We start from the raw sequence: 12,677 nt of genomic DNA on the forward strand, positions 1-12,677 counted from the left end.
GCTTTGAGATTGAGTTTGCCTGAACAGCTTTAAATAGTATCATTTATTTGTAATCAGCAAGCAAGAAGGGTTAGCCCTGCTGTACAACACTTCGTAATATAGATAAAAATCTTCCTTTGTGGTACAAACCCATTTTAACTGACAAACTACATGTTGCCCTACTTTGAAAAGTGTTCCCCCACAAATGGTGCTTGGGAGTGACTCAATCCTCATCTCTAGGTTAGGCCATGTTAGTTTTTTCCACTACCAGCCTGTGAATCTGCAAGTCTGCCCCGGTTCTTTCTGCTTCACGCATCATCACCAATAAAGACCCTGCCAGCAAAATGTTTCCCTACACCTTTTTAAATTCACAGTCCACAATTTATGTCTACATTCATATCTATGCAAATTTAATGCTGTCCTTAGAGACCACACAAGTACAAATTAGTGCATAATTTGAAGATGATGAGATTTCCCAGGTTGTCTTCTAATTGATACTTGATGATGTCCCAGTCAGAAAAGAATTAATTTTTCTGCCCAAGGTCTGTTTTGGCTCTGTGACATTCCAGCAGTATCAGGTAGTAAGAAGGGATTTTTGCCATACGTGGCTACTACATACAGATTTATGGAGTGACCTTTTTTACATACCTGCTTTCAAGACTTGGTCTCTGTCTTGTAAAGTCCAAGTATTCCAGATTCATAGGCAAGGCATGTGAATGATGCTCACTTGAGGATTCACTCATGTCTTCTGCTGTTTGGAGGGCCAAGACGACTCTCTTGTTCAAGCTGTATGAAAATCACTGTAATTGCTCTGGAGAAATTGAAAGTTCATGCATTTTTCAACTGATGAGAAAAGTTCTAATCAGAGTTCCCATTCTTTTGACATAATGAGCATATCTGCTGCATATTCCAACCTTAATTGCACACCACCATGCTTCTGTAATTTAGAAAAATGACATATTCTGTGGATAAGTGAGAGGAAAATTTTGCAGATCAGCACTGGTTTAGTTTTGTTCATTGGCAAAACTTCTGTGTTTTGCCTAATGGTAGAGAGTGTACAATTTCTTGGCAATATGGTATCAGTGGTTCTCCAGCTACTTGACAGAGCACTACAATGCCAAGACTGGCTCCAGAAATGAAGGTAATTTTTTCCATGTGGCTTTATTTAATCATCTTGGTGTTTGAGTTGCCTGCTCAACTGAACTAAACAATGCTGAAATTAGTGCAAAAATTTATTCTTTCACTGAGACAAGAAGATAATTCTGGACACAGTTTAAATATTCTCCATGAGACCTTTTGCTCAGTAAGTCCAATTGGCCTGAAAATTCAGTACTAGTCACAAACTTGCACTTTTATTTTGTTACTGAGAGAAGCTCTGTGGCATATAGTGGTGATCCACTGTAAAGCAGAGCAGTGTAGGGCATTCATGGATTGCTTCTCAGGGAAACAGCAGCTTGTCCTTAAATAAGAGCTTTGACTCCGAGAGATTATGGTCCTCAACACACAAGATCTGAGTAATATCACAGAGCCCTACTAGGAATACTGGACACTCAACATCTTCCTTTTCACATTAGTGTTGAAAAAAACCTATCTACTAATTTGTTAACTAGGGTGTGATTTTGCATCTATTTTCTGTAATCCTTACCTTAACCCACAGTACTTTGTAACCAGATCACAATCCACATGTATAGAAACTTGCACAGGACCAGAATTTGGTCCAGTACAATGTCTTAGCAAATGCTGAAGGATTTGCAAACTAGAACTTTTTTTTTTCCTACTGAGCACATTTAATGAAATATAAATAAGGGTAAAATGAATAGCTGTTATCAAACTGCTTCTTTGTGCATGAACAATATTGACAGTTGTATTTTTCCTGGTTTTAAACTCAGTATATGATTTGAGATTCCCTTTGTTTCATTTTTCCCTTGTCTTTTTGTTTTGTTTTGTTTGTTTTTTTTTTTAGACTCGAAGTGAAGCAGCGATGACAGTTTTAAGTGGGCATGTAGTCGTTTGCATATTTGGGGATGTTAAATCTGCTTTGATTGGATTAAGAAATTTAGTGATGCCATTACGAGCCAGCAACTTTCACTACCATGAACTCAAGCACATTGTGTTTGTGGGTTCACTTGAATACCTGAGAAGGGAATGGGAGACACTGCATAACTTCCCCAAGGTTTCAATCTTGCCTGTAAGTTCAAAAGCCATATTATTGATACTTTGTTATTTAGGACACCAGCTGGACAGATTCGTATTGACTTTGATCTTAGGCTTTTTTACTTTTGTCTACTTATAGGCCTGAGGACTTAGATTTTTCCTTTACTGTGTCTATGAAAACAGAGCCCTGTGAGACCTTATTAGAAGATATTTGCTGCAGTGTTTGGTTCCTCATCATCCTCATCGGCTGAATTTCAGCTGCTATCAGATGTATTAGCTGTGTTATGTATTGAACATCCACTGTAGTGCCCTGCATGGAGCTGGTTCTGATGTTGTGAGTTCCCTGACAGAATGACAGTAGTTATTTATGTTATTATTTATGGTTTTATACCCACAAAACCTTTGAAAAAATTATTGTTACTCTGTCTACGTAATATTTATATGTATTCATAAAGACTTCCTGTGGACTGGCCTGCTTTATAAGGAACACTGCCCTGGCATTTCAGTGGAATCCTGTATGAAAGTACAGCAAAACCCTAACCCTTTTGAAATCAATGAAAAGATCCTATTGACCTTAGTAGGCACAGCCACTAAAACTGCCAAGGTCCTTTTTCTCCTATAGATCATTATGATTCACTCATATGACCAAAATGTAGAATCCAGAACCCCAGGACTAACAAATTAAGCCCTCCAAGATGGTGATCTTAGGTGACCACAGCTATAAATGACACGTGGGAGCCCATGGTATAAGTGAAAGAAAATGCTCAGCATGTTATATAGCAAAGTTAGTTTAGAAGAGAATGAAAAATTAGAAGTTTACTTGTTCTTAGTAATTTTGTTTCAGCAGTTAAAAATAAATAAATCAATGATGGACCTAAGTAACCTTAAGTGAATAATTGGGAAAATAGCTATAGAAGGAAAGCACTGTCTTTGCTTTTTGATTAATTCAGACTGTAGGTCTTTGTTACTGTAAATGCAGTTTTAGTGTTAGCCCTTGGCATTTTTCTGTAACCTGATCCAACAGATGGTGTCACAAGATTCTCTGCTGTCACAAAAATGGTGTCAATATCAGATTTGGTCAGTTAATATGCTCCTCTTTCTGCCAATTCCTTTTAATTCCAGTCACTGTGAAGGCTAAAGACTAGAGAATCAGAATTAAATTGATAATACTGTTGAACTATCAAGCAGAATAGAATCCTGCCACTGTTGCCAGTATGTAATGTTTATCCATTATTATAATGTGGTTTTGCAAAGTTTTGATTCTGAATTGTAAAGAGGCATAAAATAAATGAACATGATCTTTACTTTCCCCAGTTTACGCCAAAATGCAGAATAGCTTTAGATTAATTTTGACTTAAACAGCTTAAATGGTTAGTTGATGCAACTTTAAAAATACAGAATTTTATAAAGGAATTGTATCTGACATAGTAATCAAGGGTGCTGAAGACCACACAGACTTCGTTGCTGTTGCTTCCATTTTTTTTTCCAGCCTATCTCGTTCAAAATGATGATATAAAGTTAAAATAACAGCAATTTTCTGATCTAATTATACTAATTTTAAAATGTACTCAAGTGTCTGAGATTATACTTGTAGGAACCTGTTAAAGGGAGGCCACTTTCATAATTCTCTGTGCTTTGGTTCAGGAGGTAAAACTTGCTGCTGATATCTGATGTAGATGTGGTTACAGCTGAATATGAAAACATTTGTTCTGTTTTTTAAAAAAACAAAAGTGGAATTTAAGGTCTGTATTAAATGATGCCTTTAAGCTGCTGAGTAAACTCTTAAAAAGTAGCCAGATGCCAATTTTAAACATCCTCAGGCAGCCTTAATTCTGTCCCTTTGCATAAAATCATTAGGAGTGAGCCTTTAATTAATTACATGATTGCATATTATTTTTCCCCACAGGAACCCTGCTTCACTTGGTGCACAGTACAGGCACAAAGGGCAGGATTAGGATGGCTGGAATAATCATATTCTAACTTTGGAGCAGTTTATAATGAAATCATATCTGTTCGATACATACTGTTTTTCACAAGGTTTCATGCCTCAAATTATTGAAAATTACATGGAATAATTAAGCTGGCAAACACTGAATAAGAATTGAGCTCTTCCTTCACTGTGTGCATTTTAAATTCACTTTTGCATTGAGTACTCTCAGTGGAGTTCAGGAGATATTTGCAATGAATGATCAGGAGATGGAAGACTAGGGTCTTGACTTGATTTTATGAAAGTCACTGCATGACACTGGGACAGTTATGTCTCATCATCATCGGGGTCTTTGGGTACCCAGCCATGTGAGGCAGAAGAGCACAATCTAGTTTCCATTAAAAAAATGGTGTGTATTTCCTGGAACTCGCAGCACCTGTGACGTAGACTTAATATTCTGTAACTGCAGTTGTAGGCTGTTGAATGTGAAAGGCAAGTGTAATTTTAAACAAAAAATATCATGTTAAGTGTCATATCTCAGCTTTGTTACCTATGAAAATAATCCACAGGCTACCACAGCATTTTGTTTTAATGATTCTGTTCTCTGATTGAGGATTGTGGAACAGGGAACGTTGCACAAGCTGTGCCCATTAGGATAAAGTCCTGTTTCTGTTTCAAAGGGTTTAATCACACAGCTTTGAAGCTCAGTGTGTTTTCCTTCTAGAAGCACCAAAAGCGTGCTTCGAAAAGGATTAACCTTTTCTGTGTATTGCTTTAAGTAGAAAAAAATAGCTTTGTCCTGATTGCATTTCAAATGTGCAGGACACGTAATGCTTTCCTGTTTAAATTGCTGTTCTTTTGCCCAAGACCATTGTGACTTGGTAGTAGATAAATAGACATTTAAAACACCCCCCTTGTTATATTCAGAGAGCCAGAGGTTGCCACATGATAGCAGCTTAAATCAAGACAATTTCAAGTCACCGATGAGATGTAGAATGCTGGCATTATTCCTGTTTCTTGTTTGTTAGTAATAGCTTGACTGAGTATTGAGACTGAACCTAAAATGCTGCCATCAGCACCAACTACCCTTTAGATTAGCACACATCTCCTATTCCCTGGCACATAGTTAGACCAGCTTAATGTCAGAGCATAAAAAAGATACTTGTTAAATAATTTCCCAAAGCTCCTTCTCAATCTTTAATTTGTTTTTCTTTTTTCTCCTCTTCTGCACCCCCCTTTCTTTCTCCCTGTGCCGAAGGGTACGCCATTAAGTCGGGCTGATTTAAGGGCTGTCAACATCAACCTCTGCGACATGTGCGTTATCCTGTCAGCCAATCAGAATAATATTGATGATGCTTCGCTGCAGGACAAGGAATGCATCTTGGCGTCACTCAACATCAAATCTATGCAGTTTGATGACAGCATTGGGGTCTTGCAGGCTAATTCCCAAGGTAAGGACTGCCCTATAATACTTCTCTGCAGTGCCTACAGGGGACAGGACCTGGCAGGAAGAATATCCCTCACTCAGTAATTCAAAGAGCCCTACATCAGCTTGCTTGACAGTTAAACCTGCTGATTGGTATGATGGCTTTTAAAGGGACAGTCACGTAGTTTCTCTGCTACATCACAGAGCACATCTTTCACAGGAAAAATGAATGAACATGAAACTGGCATTTTTTCTCATTTTAAAATTTTCCTAGATAATGTGTAAAAACATCATTTTCTCACTGCGGCTTCCTTTTCAGGGTGAGTAGCTGTACTATAACCAGTGATAACTTGCAGTTATTCTTTGGAATACCTGAATTCTGTCTAACAAAATTTCTTCTTATGTAAAATACATTGAAACTACATAGAAAATACAAGTTTTAATAACACAAGCCAAAAAGTAAAATAAAAAAGAACTTTTAATTTTCTTTACAGCTTTGGCACCTTCTTGCTCAAGAAGCCACAGAGAATTAACTCAAAACTGATTTCTTCCCATGGTTTGACATGTACTCATCCCATTTAAGAACATTGAACAAAATCTTTCAATCTTTTCTGAGAGTAGGGGACTGATTCAAGGGTTGCCAAAGGCTATTTTACACCATCTGTGCCTGTGCAAAGCAGCTGCAAAGCAGTCATAAGCACCCTGGCAAAGACCATCAGTGTAAACACAATCATCTTCCCATCCCTGAAGGGTCTTGCAGCTTATGCAGCTGAAGTCCTACCTTTGATAAACCTATTAACTGCAGCAGTAAATATTCCCTCTGGATCTAGTTCTGCTGTAAATATAGGTGGAAAGGATTGTGCTTTGGTCTGCAGTTTCCCTGTGAGCCTGATCTAGAGATAGTCTTCCCTCAAGGACTGTGAGAACTAAGATTAAGTTCAGATTTTCCTCTTTACACTCTAATCAGGAAGTAGGAATTATATGCCAAAAATCAGAGGTTGCACTGTAACTTCTTGAATATAGAAACTTGAACATAGAAAATTCTTTCTTAGAATCAGCAATAAAATAGTGGAATTTAATACTGGAATTAAATTGTACCAGGAAGCTAAAAGTTTGAACTTTCCAAAGTCAAATTGGACAGTTTTCTGGATAAGAAGTAGATTTAGAGAAGAAAAGGAAGAAACAGATTGTTTTCAATCCCATGAGTGTTGAAAGTTTCAAATCTGTGGTCTGGAAATAACACAGCCCCAAATATTTTAGAGTTCTTTCCTCACACTCTAACAGCTTGTAGTCATGATTAGGAAACTCATTGCAGAAGTGGAAGACAGGCATAGAGGTTCCTTGCTTTGCTGGTTTAGCCCTGGGATCTGAAATTCTGTATCTCAAAACTAAATCTGTACTTCCACTACCAGGCTAATGGCTATTTGATGAATCTCTCTCAGTCTTGTACCACACACATAATTAAAATAATGAAGAATCTCTTCTTGAGCACAAACAGTCTGAGAGAATTTTCTATCTTTGCTCAGAAGTTAGAGACATTTCCAGCACTTGGCTGTTGTATTTTACCTCTGGGAGTACACAGGGTCACGCCATCCCTCAGTGAGGATAGAGAAACCTGTCAATATCCACTCTTGTGCACCACATGAACACCTGTCATTTTTTACTCTCCATCCTTGGAGGTATTCAAGACCTGACTGCATAAAGCTCAAAGAAGCTGACCTGACCTCATAGTTGACCCTGCTTAGAGCAGGAAATAAGACCAGACACCCTCCAATGTCCTTTCCAGGCTGAATTGTTCTGTGACTCTCTAATACCCAGGTTGCTGCTACAGCAATAGCCCCTGTAGGTCAGGAAGTGTACACTGGCCATAGTCCAAATCCCTTTAGCCCTGTTAAATGTCGCTGATGCAGAGAAACAGAGGAACAATAGGTGAGAACATTCTTAGAAATTTTTGACATTTCTTCAGGTAAATACCAGATTGCATGTTAAAAATTAAAAGGTGACTCTTTCCATAGCTGTTCTGGGGAAACAGGGCATAGCATAAGGCAGGCAACCAGCAGCCTATTTTAATTGGGAGCACTAAACAAGGAGAGGTTCTTGCAAGCCCGTTTGCTTCAGAAAACTATTATCTTCACAGTAAATTCTCTGTTTATGAAATCCAAAACTGAATTGGTTCTGTTCCTTTCAATACCATAAATTTTCATGAAAGACCTTGAATAAAACGTTTAGACTGTCAGAAGCAGTTAGATCAGTAGAAAGCACAAACATTACTGGAAATGATATGCAATGTGACATTTTTGTCTCTGAAATGCAGCTTTAACATATGGTGGACACAACTATCATGACAATTACATAAATTAGGTGATTCAACTTTTGCTGGTCAACAAGCAGCGTATTAGAGAAAACTCACAGATTCTTACTGGCAATTAAGTACCTTTATTTATAGAGCAAGATGTCATTTTACATTTGTGTATTGCTTGACATACTTAACACATTGGCTGGTACAAACTTGCAGTATTGCCAGTCTGAGTCTTTCTAAATCTGAATGCATGATTTTGAATTAAGACATCCTCATCAACATCATGCTTGGATCTTCTGTGTTATTCTTTTATGTTACTTCTGTTATTGATCATCAGAAACACTGACATTACAAAATACGGAGGTGTGGCAGAAGGTCAGTTGACCTGTGACAGGGTGTTGAAAAGAGAAGAAATAAAATATGTGAGCAGTCTAGGAAATGTATGGGGTGAGCTGCAAGATTTTTGGTGAGGGACTTAGCAGTATGACCTTACCCTTGCTATTCTGGGTAAATAAATAATATTATATATGTATAGTTATGTAGTCAGTAAGCAGTGGAATCTCATAAAACCCTGATATATAATTAATGTTTACATTTCTGAAAAAAATACAGTCGTTTAATTGATAAGTTATTGAATATATAAGGATCTTTCTAGTTTGTATATGTGGTTGTTTCATTCCAGTTTTAGGCAAAAGATGACACCAGTACAATAAGGGTGCCATAAAACCAGGATGCCAATTTATTTAACCATCAGATAAGCCATCATCGTCGGCAAGTGTTGAAGTAGGGCTATATCTGTAACTCCTTTGCTTTAAGTTGGTAGCTGGAGGAGCATCCAAACATTTTGGGATTTCATTCCCTTTTCCCTAGAGTTTCATCCTCATCACCTGCTTTAACACCAAAGTCACTCTCAGTCCTAGGCACATAAAAATCTATCTCTGTATCCATCCAAACGTGCCCTTTCCAGCCAGGGATGTACCTTTGAAATGGAACCCAGGAGCAAGCTGAGAGGAAGGACCTTGTAGAAGGAACAGGTGGGTGGACACATGACAGCATACTTTCATGAAAGGGAAATTTCTGTAACAATAGGGCTAGCAATTCCAAATGGATTAAGTTTACTGCTGAAAAATCAGCTCGGAATTAATCTGGTTTGCATCAACAAAGGATTTTCTCATTACTAGTGCAAGATGAGCTTATAACACACACAATCATTTTCATACAGAAACAGACTTGATAGTACTTCCTTATGGTGTTATAATATCCCCAGGTTTTTGAACTGATTAACAGTAATTATCTGGACCTTCTATAAGTAGTGCAGCAACATTTTTGTGCTCTGGCTTGCCTGTCTTGGGTCGTAACTGATCCTGCCAGAAATGCATCTCATCCAAGCACAGTGCTCTGCCTTGACCTTCCACAGAAGAAAAATCCAAGTCATAGTTCCAAGACACTGGAAAAAAATAATAATCTGGACCAGAGCTACAAATGACCTAGCATATCCAGAGGGGATAGCAGTAAACTATCTAAGTTGTCAAATCTATGTTTATCATCAGCTGTCTGGCAACATATGACCAAATGCATGGCTACACAGAACTGTGTGTGCAAGCAACCTGTTTTCCTTAGGAAGAAAAGCTTACTAACAGTTCTGAAAGGATTTTTTGGTCTCCTTTACATAAAATGTGTACTCCTACTCAAAAAGAACAAGAAGTTCTTTCAAATTAAACCTGTGCTGTTCGAAGTTCTCATGTTGAAAGTGTGTCTCAGGGCTGTCTGCATTGATCGCTTCAAAGCTGACTGGGCAGCTCTGTAGGCTTGCTAGAGGTTAGGGCTGCAGACTCTAATGTCCTCAAAATGAGCTTTTGGAAATCATTTGGGCAGTTCATTGCCTTTGGGAGACCTAGAACCTAGATTCCAAGGACAGAAAGGCCAAAGTGTATCCTGCTGAAGCTGCAGCAAACTATTGTTTCCTTAAGGTATCTCAGATTTTGAAGTACAAAATGCTGTAAAGTGAGAACTTGGCCCACCTCTTCACAAAATTTTTTTATAAACTCAATCTTATTTTTGACAAGGAAGCCCTGTGTTTGTCTTCATTACCTCTTACAGATCGTGACTGTCTTCCTAGAAAGATATGTAAAGAGGTGTTTGTGTTGGAGAAAAAAGTCATCCCCAGGTTTTTTATTGTCCTTTCTGTTTCTCATTCTGTTCTCTCAAACAGAAATTAAGATTATTTCATCAAGAAGTATTTTGGAGAGCAGACCAGAGAATATTAGATCCATAGTCATAACATGTGCCCATCAGTCATAACATTTTTCCAAAGCACCCAGGAGGACTGGATATGTGATGGGTTCTGCCTTGGCTGTTAAGTTGGGAGACCTCCAGTAATTTTCCTTTTGTTCATTTTCTTGACATTTCCATCCTTTCTTCTTCAAGTATCATCTATTGACTATTGCCATTTAGTTTTTCACGTTTCTTGTTTTTTTACTTAGAGTCCTGCTTTGTGGGGGATTTACTTGTTATTTTATCCACCAGATGAATGTGGCCCGACACAAAATATTTATCTTCAGTTGTAACTAAAGCTGCTATTTGGCTTTCTTCCCAAAACCCAGAAAGACAATTATACCTAACTGTTTAGAGATTTATAAATACTGTACCAGAGTAGCCTCTGGGTAGTAACTTTAGATATCCAACTCAATAATTTTCTTTTATTGGATAGTGATTTAGAGCTTATTTTGAGTCCTATATAATAAGAGCAGTACATTTCATTAAAAAACACTTACTAAACAATAAAGAAAAGTGATCTTATAGCTCCAAGCAGGTCTAAAGTACAGAAGGGGGAGGCTGTATAGTAACATTTTGTCCACAGACATTCTAAGACAGATCACAGTACAGCAGTGTAGATGTATTTCAGCAAAGTAATAATTACAGCTGTTTTCTGAATGACTTCAACTTACGGGAATTTTCCCTAGGAACACTATTTCAACACATGAGAGATCTTTTTAGGGGCTTCATTTACAGTTCTCCAAAAGGAAAGAATAAAGAGAAAAACATGAAGATTGGATGAACTCCTGGGTAATACATTTCATGCATCGTGGCAGGATTATTCTGGGGAAAATCCTATAAAATCAAGTAAACATACTCAGAATTTTACACACTGACTTTGAAGTGTAATGGATTGCACAAGGTAAAATAGCCCTATACAAGTTTAATTTCATTTGATCCAGTTCCTTTAAAAATCACTTATGACTTCATTGTCATCTCTTGTTGGAGCTGTCTTAAACTTTGATTGAAAGGACAGAAACAGTCACAGAGTTTCAAAATATTTATTGCACAATCTGATAATTCTTATATCGTTGCATAGTTTTATGAACTTAGTCTTACAATTTGCTGCAAGAAATTCATTAATAAAGTGAATTTGAGATCTGCTTTCCATTGTGAGTGCAGATAATATATTATTTTCCACTTCTACTGATCAATAAATCTTGATTGCTTTATCTCTGAAATGTTAGCAAAAGGCAGAACAACGATATTATTGGGATTGAAAATGAGAGAAAATCCTTAAGTAAGGGGAAAGGATAAAAACAGTCTGAAGTGCTTTGTTAGCAATGATTTTTGCCATTTTCAGAGGTAACTGAATTTTAATGCTGTTAGAGAAAACTTTTCATAAATGCAAAGCATTACTGAAGTGGGGGGGGGGGCAGGGGGGGTTTAGTGAATGTTGAATCTTATTTCTCTTATTTTGTAGTCATAAGGTTTAAAGTTAATGTTTCAGAATATAGGCTTGGATAATCATAGATGAAGTTAATTTTTAGGCTTCTATGGAATTCAATATTCTGTGGCAACTCCAGCATTGTTTCCTGTGTTTAATTTGTTATATTTCACGAAAATGTAAGAATAAAGAACCTTACTTTTTTAATGCAGAAAATCAAACTCTATTTAGCTGCACTAAATAATTACAGAATTGAAGGAGCTACTTAACCTCTTTAGAAAGCTTATAAGTAAATGTAAAATGTTAAATGTAGATGTAATATTAAAAATAAATAAGTGAATAGTGCTGGCAGAAAGTGAAAGATTTGGGGTAGTTTTTAAAAGTGTCAAAATGAGCTATGACATTAGCTTTATTCTTTTTAATACTTAGATTCCTGTGTGTCTTTGTATATGAATGTCTTTCAGACTACAGAATGCTTGTTATACTTAAAGCTAGCTCATAATTACCTAATTCATACAGAGATTTTGAAAGATACTCTCCAAGACAGTATAAATCCTACCAGTCACATTTTCAAAAATGGTTTTTTGCATTAACATCCGGGTTATTGGTTTGCAGGATTGATAGGTTAGTGTAGGAGTTAACGCCTGATTAAGGATGTTTTTATATTGGGTTCTGAATGTTCCTTTTGTTAGCATCAGTTGTTGCAATAATAGTAATTACCCAATTAACAAAATTTTCTACTTGGTTGAATGATTATTTTTTAGCTAACTGAATTTTAGTTGGTTGTAGTTTGGTTACATTAGAACTTTTCAAAACAAAGGCTGACCATCCTAAGTAATGAAGTTAATAAGTGAAAAATTAGATAAGGGCCAGACATGTCCCATATCACTATTTACTCACAAAAAAATAGTCCAATTTTTGAAGATCAGGACACTGTGATAAATAACTCAGTATTACCTTTTTGCAACATGCACATAATTTCTTATCCTGCTGAACTAGATGGATCAGTTGATAGTTGTTATTTATTTTATGGTAGCACACTGGAGCTCTAGATGGAATTAAGAACTTGTTGTCATAGTCCTGATATATACAAGAATAAAATATGGCCTTTGCCCTGGCAAGTTTATAATCTGATGCCTTGCTTGTTCCAAAACTTATGTGCTCAATGTTATACAGGTTAATAAATCTC

General features: G+C 36.9%; 1 protein-coding gene across 22 annotated transcripts in view; it reads left to right on the forward strand.

Annotated features, from left to right (window-relative positions):
- Positions 1-12,677, forward strand: part of KCNMA1 (potassium calcium-activated channel subfamily M alpha 1) — a 429,782-nt gene that overhangs the window by 380,234 nt on the left and 36,871 nt on the right. For all 22 annotated transcript variants that reach the window (XM_041405088.1, XM_041405086.1, XM_041405079.1 and 19 more), the window contains 2 exons: positions 1,943-2,167; positions 5,319-5,511. In XM_041405088.1, the coding sequence (XP_041261022.1) occupies positions 1,943-2,167; positions 5,319-5,511 (418 nt within the window). The remainder of the gene's footprint in view (positions 1-1,942; positions 2,168-5,318; positions 5,512-12,677) is intronic.

This window comes from Onychostruthus taczanowskii, unplaced genomic scaffold, assembly GCF_017590055.1.
Source record: "Onychostruthus taczanowskii isolate IOZ18803 unplaced genomic scaffold, ASM1759005v1 scaffold22, whole genome shotgun sequence".
NCBI classification, from domain to species: domain Eukaryota; kingdom Metazoa; phylum Chordata; class Aves; order Passeriformes; family Passeridae; genus Onychostruthus; species Onychostruthus taczanowskii.